We start from the raw sequence: 14,246 nt of genomic DNA on the forward strand, positions 1-14,246 counted from the left end.
AATGTTCATGTTGCCGAAGACTTCAACGCTTGTAACCAGTTGTGGCAATTCTTCCTAAGTGGCGGGTAAATGATGGATCAGCTTTGTTATCGCCTCTAATGTGGGGGGACTGAGGACACAGCTGAAGAGTCAGGTTGCACAGCTGAAGCCTTAGAGGTGACATTTGGGAAATGTCCACTGGGAGCAGGGCTATTACAGGAGGGGAACTCTTTAAGCAAAACTGGTACAAGGAGCTTACACAGTGGTTTCAAAAAATTCCTTGAGAACACTGAACAAAACAAACTATAAAAAATGTTGGAGTTGGCTTTCCTAATCAAGGATTCACTGTCAAAAAGTACTAATTATGACCAACAGTATGCAAAAAGGCTGCAACTAAAAACCTCTAACAGTTTTATTATTATAGGAACATTGTCTCCATGTGTTATAAAAGGGACAGTGTACTAAACATTTTTATGCCCATGACAGATCCTTAACTCTAACATGCAACACATTTTAATGAAATTTAACAAGGGTACTTTAGTGAAGACTCAATTAGCAATATGGTTGGTTTCCTTGGAACTTAGAAGTGCTTTTGGGAGAAGATTTAGATGGTGCAGAGTTCTAAACACAGCTGTTGGTATATTTTGGCTAATGTTTATTTTGTGTACATGTGCTAAATTTCTTTGTAGCAAACAGAGGCAATCAAAATCAATCCTTTATTCTCTATCATCTTTTCTCCCTCACACATGTACTCATTAGCCAGGTGCTACTTACTGGGTGTTCCAACATTAATTAACTCGTATAAATCCTTATCACAACCCCTCCTGGTACTTGTTCCTCAACTCAAGGTAAGTAAGCTCAGAGGGGGCACCTAACAGGTGCAGGTCACAAAGCCAGTGATGTGTGAGTTATTGTATTACAAGTTAGTCCACTTCTGTCATTTACCATCTTCCCTTCAGTCTTAAGCTATCAGAATATAGGGGGGAGGTGAATAGGTGAAGAAAATTGATGTGATGGCCAGTCTTCATGGCAACAGCCATTAGCAAGATCTCGTGGAGTTTATATCCCCCATATCATGCTTCTGATTATAATGACTCCTCACCAAATTTAGTCCATTCACAATATATGATGATGGGCAGCATGTGTAAAGTGCCTGTTTCATTAAAATGTACTGGCTGGGGGCGCCTGGGTGGCTCAGTGGGTTAAAGCCTCTGCCTTCGGCTCAGGTCACGATCCCAGGGTCCTGGGATCAAGCCCCGCATCGGGCTCTCTGCTCTGCGGGGAGCCTGCTTCCTCCTCTCTCTCTGCCTGCCTCTCTGCCTACTTGTGATCTCTGTCTGTCAAATTAAAAAATAAAATAAAATAAAATAAAAAATGTACTGGCTGTATAAGAGTATCTCCTGATAGAAACATAAGTTTTTAATCTTAAGCAAGTATTTTTCAGGCTGTATCTGCCTGAAAACAAGGTAAAGTTGTCAATGAAAGATGAAATCAGAAATTCTTAATTTGGGTATGTCCCTGCAGTTTGACTAATTTTACATGTTCCCAAAAAGAAAGTGTAAATACTGCAATTTACATAAAACAAAACAGACTCAGTAGTAGATTTACTCAAATCAGCAGCAGTCAACAGGGCACCGACCCATGCACAGTACTCAAGAAGAACAATAGAATTCAAAAAGAAAAAGAAAATAAATCAATTTTGATAGTTAATTTGCACATTTCTCCTTTTCCTTTTCATCCAAGTACCCTTTCCTTGGGTTTTTGTAACTTGACAAGGGTATAAATTCTGAAACAAAACTGAAGCACTGACTTCAAATTAAGTCAACTAATTCTAAAAATCAATTTAAGGCACTGATTTATTTTTTAATCATTTATTTTTTTAAAAGATTTTTATTTATTTATTTACTTATTTATTTGACAGAGAAAGACAGTGAGAGAGGGAACACAAGCAGGGGGAGTGGAAGAGAGAGAAGCAGGCTTCCTGCTGATCAGGGAGCCGGATGCGGGGCTAGATCTCAGGACCCTAGGATCATGACCTGAGTGAGCCAAAGGCAAACGTGTAATGACGGAGCCATCTAGGTGCCCCAAACACACTGATTTTAAAGGCAATTTTAAGAAGAAATGGCTAAGGACAATTCTTCCAAACAGAACTGAGAAATGAACTTTTCCACAAAATTTACATTTAGAAAAAAGTCACCATTTCTACATTTGTACAAAATGGATATTTTACTATTGTTACAGGCCCCCAAGTATCTATTTATAGAAGTTAGGTATTCCTGTTCCTGGATTTATGTTAATTTAATGGCATGTGCAATGATATTAAATTAGTCACAATTTTTGGCCTAAATTTTAAATTGAGAATTCTGACTCATTTTTAATTTTTTAAAATAAGCACAAATACTGTGAATGAAAAAGCGAGTGTGTGTCATGAAATTAAGTCAATGACAAACTCTACTAACTTGGAATACATTCAATTTCCTCCTTGGTGACTAGTATAAACCCCAGGTTTTAATTATTTCCTGTTTGCTAACTCTGAATAATGGCCAAATTTAAGCAGCCAATCAGTTTATCTTTTTTTTCTCTCTTTTTAAAAATTTGAACATACACTGAGAGATTTGGGCAGGCACTTTGTGCATGTCAGGCAATCATTATCAGGAGCTTAACATCTTCAGGCATGTGGTCATATATGCTCTCAAAACAATAGCCTCTGGGAAGAGCATTTATCAAATAGACCCAAGTAACAGTCCAAATCTAGGAAGCTACAATTGAGAAGAGCAGTAACAGATACAATGTTTTTAGTGGGGTCCTAATAGAACTTATTTCTAGGGCTTAATACTGGTAAATGCATAGAAATGAATCACACCTAGACTTAGTTTCTTCATGAGTTGCACTAATTTCTAACCGGAAGGCACGGGATATAATGCTAATCAATTTAATTACACAGCAAGCTAATGGATATCACAAAATGTGTAGCGCTTTCTATGTCTGAGAAAAAACAAATACTGTTGGGAGAATCCTAAGAGTGTGGTATTCATAAGGGACCTTCCACAGCTGGATCAAATCACCATTCCATCCAATTCCCTTTTGAACTGTTCTGATAAATGTTCCAATGAGTCCAATGTTCTAATTGGTCATTGTGGCTGGCTACCGGAAAAAGAAAAAAAAATGAACATCATCTGCATATTTAGTTACACAGTTTGAATTTTCAAGTTATTTGAGCTAGAAGAAATAGTTTGCAAGTGCTCCTTGAGTACTGAGGAGAATTAAAAAAAAAAAATCAGGTAAATGTTAAGGATTAGGTTCTATTCATGGAAGAAATTAGGAAAAACCATCCGTGGGGGGCTAACACAAAACAAAGAGCAAAAAAGTGAGGGAGCAAAAGGGTAAAATTAAAAGTATTAAGTAAGCATTTTTTCCCCCTAGAATTCAAGGTTTTTCTTCATGTTGAGAATTTTCTTAGAGAATGATGAGGTGAGTGAAATTAGCACATTTTCTTCCCTTCCTTCCTTTCTCTGCAAAGCCTCAAGTGCCACACTTCCTTGAGAGCTTTTAATTTATGCCCAATCCCAGACATGAACTATGGACCACTCCAGCAGGGGAGTGATGTAGCAGCCAGTGTGCTTAGAGTTTTGGTTTGGTCCCATTTAGGAATATGGAAAAGAAAAACAATCTCCCTGTTCTTCTTGGGAAACAATTGTAAATGCTTTCAGGTTGGTTTATAGCTAAGTGTTTGCAGTTATAATTCTGGGAGGTATTTCTGTAGATGTAGGATACTGTATTATAAGTTTTGTTTAGTTGTATTATTTGCATGCTATGACTAAGAATACAACACTTCTCCAGTAGAAATAAAAACAAATTATTGAAGCTTAAGAGCAAATCAGTTTTCCTGACCAAAGGGTTAATGCAAAGAGCTGAAGCTGTTGATAGTCACAAGTATGAATTTTTAGCCAACACTAAGAGCTATTATTTTTGAGGCAAAATAAACAGACCAAACAAAAAGACTTGCAAAATTGAGAACTTTTTTCTCAATAAGACAGGAAAATGTTTTTATCACTTTCTTGATCGCCTAGTGGAAATCTGAATATATTGGTTATGGGTTCAATTGTGTCCCTTCAGAAAGATATGTGGAAGCCCTAACCTTCAGTGTCTCAGCATGTTACCTGATTTGGAAAGGTCTTCACAGAGGGGATCAAGTTAAAGACATCATCAGCGTGGGCCCTATTTCAGTATAATGGGCACCCTTCTAAAAAGAGGAAGTTTGGACACAAACATAGACATGCACACGGGGAGAACACTGTGTGAAGACAGAGTTGTGTCTGCACAAGCCAAGGAACCCGTAGAAGCCAGGAGGGAGGCCTGGAACAGATCTTTCTCCACAGCCTCAAGAGAGCACATGCTCCTGCCAACACACTGATTTGGGATTTCTGGCTTCCAGAATAGTGAGACAATAAATTTCTGTTGTTTTAAGCCCCTCTGTTTGCAACAGCAGCCCTAGAAAATGAATACATCTACCAAAATGTTTTCCCCTAAATTCAGAAATAAGAACCTCCCTAACAAAGTTGTCTCCATCTTACAAAAAGGTTGTCTGTGAAAATTCCTTTATAGATCTGCTATGACTAGAATTGATTTTTAACATTCACATGGGGATTTGATCTCCAGGACTGTAGTAAACTCCCATTGAAATGAACTATCTTCAATAAGTAGTCCAGATACAATATTTTAAAAAAAATTTTTAAAGACAAATTTTGGCTATGTTTCAGTTAGAAACACATTTTACATCTTTATTCATACCCATAGAATGGACATAAAATTTATGAAATTATCCTTTGTTTGGACAGTTCCTTTTTCTTTTTTCCTTCCTTCCTTCCTCCCTCCCTCCCTTCCTTCCTTCCTCTCCCTTGCTTTCCTTCCTTCTCTCTCTCTTTTTCTCTCTTCCTTCCCTTTCCCTTTCCCATTCCCTTTCCCATCCCTTTCCTTTCCTTTTCTTTTCTTTCTCTTTCTTGTAGGCTCCACGCCCAGCCTGGAGCCCAACACTGGGGACTCGAATTCACAACCCTGAGATCAAGATCTTAGCCAAGATCAAGAGTTGGGCACTTAACCAACTGAGTCACCCAGGTGCCCTTGTTTGGATATTTTCTATTGTGTTATATTTTATTATGTAAAATTATATAAAATACTGGTCACAACCTGCTACATTGATTTTATGACCACTAATAGGTCATGACCCACAGCTGAAAAACACTGTTCTAAAACACTGTGCCAACTACACTTCTCTCTTGCTTGATATATATAATGCACGCTCAATGAATGTTGTTGAATTAAGATCTATGTTCCCAATGGACGGAAACAAAACACTCTTTCTTTGCCCCATTGCCAGAGTCAGCTCTGGGCCAAAGTAGTACAGAACTTGTCTAGTCTGGATGGCAGATAAGCAGAGAGGAAGCGGTCCCAGAAAAATCCAGTAGTGGGCATGACAACATAGTTCTAGAAAGCTTTGGGGAAGTTGACAGAGCACCTCCAAGTCTCTTTTAAAGATTCTTTCCCTGGTTGACTCAGGAACACATAGTCTCTTTGGATTCTTCCCGGTTTTATGACTGTGACATTCTTTATCAGCCTGCGTCCTGTCTTTGGAGTAAAAAAACAGACTGGGAGGGAACAAATGAACATCTCATTCTACTTCACTCCCATCGACCTAACTACTTCCATCTCTGGATTCCCTTCTGATGAACATCATTCAGATATTTGAAGGGATGGAGGGTGTGCACTGTCAGGAAAGAGCTCCTCATCAGGGAGGGGGAGGTTCCTTTATCTTCGGTTGTGTCTCCCCTTACACTCAGAAAGTCTGGAGTGAAGCAGAATTACATGCTGACTGCCTGATGCAGCCGGGAGGCTCACACTGCACTTTGTGGGGGGTCTCGGCTGGAGACGTGTTGAAGTCACAGAACGGACTCTCCTTAAAGAACTTTATTCCTAGTCCCACATTTGGTCAATCACCAAATTGTACTTATTCTACCCCCGTCCACCAAAAAACCAAAACAAAAACCAAAACAAAAAACCAAAACAAAATAATTCCCTGCCGCCCATACCAGTTTATTGTTAATACTCTACCAGCTTCACACTCCTAACTTAAAAGCCTCTGCCACTTTCCCATGGCTTTGGGATACAAACCAAAAGTTTGAGTCTAGCACACAAGGTCCCTCCTAATCTAGCATACCCCTGTAGACCACTCTCTACACTTTTGTAAGTCCTCCTCTTTGTACGTGCTGTTCCCTCCGTCTTAAATGCTTCCTCCACCTCTCTTGGCCTGGTGAATATTTCTTCGCGCAGCTCAAGTGTCATCTAATCTGGAAAGCCATCTCTGGCACCCTGGAGAGGGCGATGCTTCTCCCTCCAGGCTCTGATACACTGTTCACAGCTATAAGTGAGCAACACAACACCAGAATTTGTGAGTTCAGACGCGTGCCTCACCTCCTGAATATGTCTTTATGTTTGAACCATCTCAAGCATCCAGCAGGGTATTAGAACACTCCAGGTGCTCAGTCAATGGTGAGTAAAATTAGCATCATCAAGACTTTGCTGAGTGCTAATGCTACTGCTTGATATAATATTTTGAAAACATGCACTCTTTCTTTTAAAAGATTTTATTTATTTATTTGACAGACAGAGATCACAAGTAGGCAGAGAGGCAGGCAGAGAGGAGGGGGAAGCAGGCTCCCTGCCGAGCAGAGAGCCCGATATGGGGCTTGATCCCAGGACCCTGGGATCATGACCTGAGTCAAAGGCAGAGGCTTTAACCTACTGAGCCACCCAGGCACCCACTATTTTGAAAACAAGCACTGTTTCTTATTTGTAAAATTAACTGGGCCAGCTAGGAGCATTTTCAGATATGTGTATGTTGATTATTTTAAGTTATCCTATTCCCTTCTATTCAAAACTTAGTGAAATCACAACTATGCCATGGGTTTTCTCCCATCCTTAAAAACAAGAAATTAATTTCTTTTCTTCAGCAGCACAACTGAGGTGGGAATTCTGCCACTATGCCAGTAATGTAAACGCTGTACTTTCTGTGGTGTAGAGGGAACCCAGAAACGGATGTGTTCAGGCAAGGTAATAGGGCCTGGCCACACATTCTGTTTGTTCTGGCTTGAGAGCAGGAAAAGAACATTATTTCCCTTCACTGCAAACCCCAAGGTTGTTTGGGGCTTAAAGAACTTTTTGGTTTAGTCACAAAGCTATTTTCACGGCAGTTGGAAGCTTTCATTTGTCTTTGAGATTCTTGTTCAGAAAAGTGATGTGTATCACTGATTGCCTTCGGGAGGCAATAATTTAGAATGCTATGTACAGTCATTTTCTTTATGGTGGAGTTGATATTAGTAGATGAAAAAATATTTTTAGAACATGAATAAGTAAGTTAAAATATTTCCTAATCTTTAGTTAAATAGACTTAAAAGATATGAGGATACATGCAGGAGGAAATAAGCAAAGAGTAAGTTATTTTTACTAACTTTAAAAAAAAAATAATTACCGTTAGGGCACCTGGATGGCTCTTGTTGGTTAAGTGTCTGCCTTTGGCTCAGATCATGATCCCAGGATCCTGGGATCCAGCCCTACATCGGTCTTCCTGCTCAGCAGGGAGTCTGCTTCTCCCTCTGCCCCTGCCGCCTCCCCCTGCTAGTGCACTTTCTCTCTCAAATGAAGTCTTTAAAAAAAAAAAAATTACCATTATAAAATTATTAATGGTTTGTTAATATAGTTTTTATTTAACAGATATTAATTCCCCAGAGTGTTAAGTCTGAAAGTGGACTTCTCGAGGGAGACAAAAATATGCAGAGAGCAATGCAAATTATATCTGATCTTTCCTCTAACGAACCTCCTCTGCCAGATACAAGGGCTCATTCAGCATTTTTTGAGTAGCTACCATGCATCAGAGCCAATGAGAGGTGCTGCAGATACACAGGCTAGTAAGATATGGCCTAAATCCTTACAGAATTTATAGGGAGAGACAGAAACTTGAAATTTGGTAATGACTATGAGAAAAGGATACACAGTTACTATGCGTTGAGGCCTCAGCATAACAAGTCAAGGCTTTGGGCTAAGAGCTTCACACACATTTTCTTAGTGGACCCTCAAAGACACCTTTGAGAGAGGTATCACTAACTGGATTTTTTTCAGATAAGCAAAACAAGTCTTAAAAAGGGTAATTCACCAGGGGGAGGCCGGAGAGCCAGGTACGGGTGGGGTTCAAATCCAAGTGTGTGGAAGCCAGAGCTCCGGACCTTATACTCAAGCACCAAGCACTCTGGCAGGTTAGGTGACATGAGGGACACTGGAAATGAGTTTTGAGGGTCACGGAGGCATTACCAGGAGGAAGAGAATGGACAGGGGACTCCTTAACAAAGAGAAGACACTGTACGAAGGCAGGAGGTGGCACGCAGGGAGCTCAGCACTGTGGATATAGCAGGTGTGTGCCAGGCAGAGGCCCCCGGGCCAGGCACCCTGGAGTTTCTGCTAAGTCAAGGAACTGAAAATGAAGGAGAGTCACTGATTAAAATACTACACAGTGTATCAATGGTCTGCTCTGGCTGGCTGCTGGTTCCTAATCTCGGTTTCAGGGGCTATTTTAATCTAGACGGTGAAGTTATATATTTCTTTCCATGATCATTTTGCTGACAGCAAAATACTGATGTATCACTTTAAGCTCTTTCGAAACCCTTAACTTTTTCTAGCATTTTAATTCACCGAATATGATCTGAGTAAGGCAGTTCAGTTGTTTTTATTTCCATTGAATTCAACTTTTCTGATTTTTGTTCTTACAGCTGATAAGAAGATACATGATTTCTTGACCCCAAACCTTAAAGGTTTTTATCAAATGTATCCTGTGTCTCTGCTCTCCGCTACTGCCCAGTATTTTTCCTTCTTTAGTTAGGTATCTTAATTTAAAAAATCGACTTCTTGGGCTTTGTACTGTTTTCTCCTTCCTTCCTTGCTTGCTTGTTTGCTTCCTTCCTCCCTCCCTCTCTTCCCTTCCCCATCCCTCCCCAGCTGTTTCCCGTTCACATGCCATTCTTATGCGAGAAGTAAAAGCAGTTTCCACATCTGCCTAAGGGTTATCATGTAGTGTCCAGATGAGGCAAATCTTTAGAGTCAGAAATGGATTAGTGGTTGCCTAGAGTTGGGATAGGGGGATTATAGGGAGATTGACAGTTGTTTTAGTTAGTTTGGGCTGTTCTAACAAGATACTACGGATGAGCAGCTTGAACAACGGAAACATTTACTTCTCACAGTTCTAGAGAAGGCAAGTCTAAGATTACAGTGCCAGCATAGTCAGGTTCTGGTGAGAATTCTCCCAAGAATTCCCAAGGCTGCCAAGTCCTTGCTATATCCCCCCATGGTGGGTGGGGGGGGGATGGGAAGGAGTGAGTACTCTGGCCCCCTTATCTCTTTATAAGGACACCAATCCTGTTATGGAAATGCCACCTCCATGACCTCATCCAAACCCAATTAGCTCCCAAAAGTCCCACCTCTAAATTCCATCACACTGGAGATTAGAAATTAGAACTTCAACATGTAAATTTTTGGGGACACATTCAGCCCACAATAGGGTTTGACAGCTAAAGAACACAGGGTTTCTTTTGGGTAATGAAGATATTCTAAAATTGCTTGTAGTGATGGTTGCACAACCTTATGAGTATACCAAAAATCACTGAATTGTATACTCTATGCAGGTGAATTTTATGCTATTATCAAAAAACGTTTAATTTCCAGTTCTTCTTAAAGAATAATCCTTCTAAAAAGTTTTATATAGTACAAACTATTTCTTGGCCATTCATTTTGATCATCACATAAATATATAATTATCATAGGAAAAAAAGCAGGATAGAAGGTTTTGAGAGTTTCAAGAAATTTGATTCCATGGTATTTTTTTAAAGATTTATTTATTTGAAAGGTAATCAGCTCACTTTAGGGTACAGGTTGAAAGGGAGCCTCCTCCTACTTCCCCACCATCTTGTCTCCTCTCGAAGATTTATTTATTTGAGAGAGAGACAGAGAAAATCTCCAGCAGACTCCCTGCTGAGCATGGAGCCTGCCGTGGGGCTCCATCTCATGACCCTGAGATCATGACCTGAGCTGAAATCAAGAGTCAGGCACTTAATTTACTGAGCCATGAGGCACCCCAATTTTAATGACACTTTGTAATGACACTTCCTACAAACCATTCTTTAGGTCACTTTCTAATATCCATCCAGTGAAATGGAATGTAATGCTAGAGCATCACCTTCGCTGTGTTAAACAGTCTTGCATTCAAGGAATTGAAAGGCATTGCAAGTATAAAAATCAAGAAAAAAAAAACACAAGAGAAAAGCAATATACTACTTTTTTTTTTTAAAGATTTTATTTATTTATTTGTCAGAGAGAGAGAGGGAGAGAGAGACGAGCACAGGCAGACAGAATGGCAGGCAGAGGCAGAGGGAGAAGCAGGCTCCCTGATGAGCAGGAGCCCGATGTGGGACTCGATCCCAGGACGCTGGGATCATGACCTGAGCCGAAGGCAGCTGCTTAACCAACTGAGCCACCCAGGCATCCCAGCAATATACTACTCTTTAAGTCTGAATAGTTTTATCATTTACAAAGAGCTATCATATTCTTTAACTCTAAAATTGCCCCCATAAGTATGTCACGTATTATCATCTCATTTTATAGACTGAAGAAAATGACCTGACCAAATTCATATGGCTAACTAGCTCTCAATATCTGAGTATGTTTTTATGATAGCAAGTTTACTACCCTTCTACTGCTTTCCCCACTGCTTTGTGCTGAATACCCAACACCTCCACTTTTTCCATGGTTAGGGTGATCTCTGTAAAATTTAAAAATGTTCTCATCTTAGTTCAAAATATCTTCTTTATTTGGAGTACTTAGCAAATATGTAGACTCCAGGGAAACTATAACTGTCCTATGAGAGAGAGCCCACAGAGATCTTATTTCTTCCAATATAGACTAGATTAGTGAAGTCTAAGTTTAGATACACAACCCCATAAGGGTTAACCCAGATTTGATGTGGGGCAGCTTTTAACTCCATCTTAGACTGTCTCTGTGTAGGGGATGGGGGCGGGGGGGGGGGTTGGTTTGCAGGCTGGGAGTGCTATCCAAGTGTCAAGTTAGTAATAATATAGGTTTAGAGATAAATTAACTGGCGGTGTCACCACAGGCAGTAGAGGGCTCTCTAACACTACACAGAAGATACACAAGCAGGACCATCATTACTTGGGGTATTTCCTGGTTAACTCCCACATCATCCCCATGTTACCAGTTTTCTTGTTTGCAAAAGGTTATTCTAATAACAGATGAATTCCGCTGATGAGAGGTTTCAGTGAAGTTTTCCCCTGTTGGGTCCCTAATACGTGCTAATTAACCCTGTTGCTCTGTGTCTTCTCAAAAGAGCCATTGCAATTTGAAATTATGATGGATTTTGCCATCATAAAAGAAGGAATCAGTAATATATATTGAATACCAAAATCTGATAGATGGAGTAATGAACAAGAAACTTTTACATAAATGTTCTTAATCTCAGTTTCTACTTTGACAAGTAAACCAGGGAAAGAATAGTATGCTAACACATGAAAGCAGATACCAATGCATTAAAACCAAAGGAATCTAAATTAATCACTAGGGTTCCTAACTTCATCTTCCATCATCATTCGTTGTGGATATAAACTGAGTTAGTGGCTAATGGAAAGTTAATCTAGCAAATCAAAATACTGTTGTGAAAGTTGAGAGTTTTGTCATAGACATAAGACTTAGGGTTAAGATTTGTTTCTTAGGGGCGCCTGGGTGGCTCAGTGTGTTAAAGCCTCTGCCTTTGGCTCAGGTCATGATCCCAGCGTCCTGGGATTGAGCCCCACATCGGGCTCTCTGCTCAACAGGGAGCCTGCTTCCTCCTCTCTCTCTGCCTACTTGTGATCTCTGTCTGTCAAATAAATAAATAAATAAAATCTTTAAAAAAAGAAAAAGGCTCAGTGGGTTAAAGATTTATTTCTTAGCCTACTGAAATCTTTCTATACATAAAATAGAGATTCTAACTACAGCCCACAAAATATAAGGAAAAAAGTCCCCTGGGATATAAATCATGCAAAAAGCCTGAGGTATAGGTAAAGCCTGGAATCTGATAAAATATACTATCTCTTTAGTGACAGAAGGTGAACATAGTCACCTGAGTGAAGAAAACTTTTTTTTCAAAGTAATCTCTACACCCCACGTGGAACTTGAACTCATGACTCTGAGATTAAGAGTCACATGCTCTACTGACTGAGTCAGCCAGATGCTCCTAGAAAACTTATTTCAATTCTTAATTTAATATGGTTTCCCCATTTATTTTATTATTATTTTATTTCTTTGGGGGAACTTTTTCAGATGGCAAGAATATCTATACAGTGCTAAAGTGTACTGAGTTTTATCCTTTGGTATAAGAAGTACATATAGATATTTTAGTATTTTTAAAAAGAATGGAGACAGTCTAAACGACTCAACAGATATGTAATAAGATCCCATCTTTAAGCCATTTAAAGGGAATTGTAAGAACGGAGTTCCTTGCTTTACAGAGGTTCACATTCTAAATATTCAACTTCTGCAGTTTTTTCTAAAGATCATGCGTTTCTAAACAGTCAACTCCATCCCTGAAGGTCTACAAATTACAATAGGTAATAAACAGATGGCAAAATACATTAAAGGGAACCAAAGTATTTATTTAATCCTTAGTTTACAAACACATCTGTTATTCTCATCTCAGACACAGATTAGGAGTAACAAATTTATCTTCTACATAGTTTCACAATATGCTAAGAAAGCCTAAAAAGTCACCCATGGAAATTGTAAGCTAAGCAGACATTAGGGTTAAAAACATGCCCTCTAATAAGATCAAACACATAGGATGTTGTCCATGTTACCCATGTAACAGGCACATCTCTATTACTATGCTAATCATACTGTCCATTACTGCACTAACCACATGTGTTGTAATTGTCTGGTAGTATGACTGCATCTCTCCTAGCATGTGACCTCTTTGAAGCAGAGCTTGTGTCCCAATTACCTCAGTATCCCTGGTAGTATAAACTGTTTAATATATTTGAGAATACTGTAAGCATGCTTTGTTGTTATAGTTGTAAAAACTTTATTTATTTGAGAGAGAGAGAGAATGGGGCAGTGGGGCACAGGGAGAGGGGGAGACACACACACACACACACACACACACAGAATCCAGGCAGACTCTGCATTGGGCGTGAGCCCCAAGCAGAACTCTACCTCATGACCCTGAGATCATGACCTGAGCAGAAACCAAGAGCCAGAGACTTAACCGACTGTGCCACTCAGGTGGCCGTAGTATACTTTGTTCTAAAAGGGAACACTAACACCTAGTAGATGAAAGCATGGATTATGAAAAAAAAAAAACACTTATAAAGTCATGATATTAAAGATGTTATTTGGGGATGTTGAGTAGTATAGTGTTAGATTCTTATATATACCTGCTGTCAATGGCTTTACACAAGCTACAATCATTAACTAGAGTTTAGATAAGTGTTTCCCTGAGCGTGTGGACCATTTGTGTCAGATTTGCTTTCAGGAAGCTTGTTAAAAATGTATTTACTTTCCCTGTCACACCCAGATTCAGATTCAGTAAGTCTAGGGAAAGAGGGGAGCTCTTCCTATAAGCTGATTTAAAAAAATTAGTTTCTCAGGTAATTCTCATGCACTTAAAGTATGAGAACCATTGGCCACTCTGCTCAGTACAAGTAGGGAATGTGAATTTGACTGATACTTCAAGCTATTCTCTTACTCACCCACTTTTAATTCAGTTTCTAGCCCCTTACTGCTCTAAAACGGAGCTGAGCAAAGCCCTCATGCCATCAGTCAGCATGCATTTCACAAGGCTCTGCAAACTACATGCTTCAGGCAGCGTTAACAGCAGGGGCAGTCGCCAACAGTCATCATTACTAGAGACTCCCAGAAATCCTTAGCCTAAGGCACTGAACTGGGTTTGGAAGAAGCAGTTACACCTGGGAAGAGGAAAGTTTTCTGCTTAAGCATCTAAATTCACAAGGGATCCTTAAGAAAGAGAACTACACAAACCTGCTCCTTGCCTTCAGGAGGTTTATAATCAAAGGCAGGCATAGGCTGGAAGGGAAGAATGCAGGGTAATCAATCAAATGAAATTCTCAGAGCCACAGAGCAGTGAATGCACCAATTAGCATTATTGAATGCAAATTCAAATT

General features: G+C 39.6%; 1 protein-coding gene across 13 annotated transcripts in view; it reads right to left on the reverse strand.

The window, feature by feature from the left end:
- The window catches only part of FAM13A (family with sequence similarity 13 member A), a 353,806-nt gene that overhangs the window by 88,029 nt on the left and 251,531 nt on the right, over positions 1-14,246 (reverse strand). For 7 of the 13 annotated variants that reach the window (XM_047717965.1, XM_047717960.1, XM_047717961.1 and 4 more), the window contains one exon: positions 14,104-14,148. The exons of the other annotated variants lie outside the window; for them this stretch is intronic. In XM_047717965.1, the coding sequence (XP_047573921.1) occupies positions 14,104-14,148 (45 nt within the window). The remainder of the gene's footprint in view (positions 1-14,103; positions 14,149-14,246) is intronic. 13 annotated transcript variants of the gene reach the window in all.

This window comes from Lutra lutra, chromosome 2, assembly GCF_902655055.1.
Source record: "Lutra lutra chromosome 2, mLutLut1.2, whole genome shotgun sequence".
In the NCBI taxonomy this organism is placed as follows: domain Eukaryota; kingdom Metazoa; phylum Chordata; class Mammalia; order Carnivora; family Mustelidae; genus Lutra; species Lutra lutra.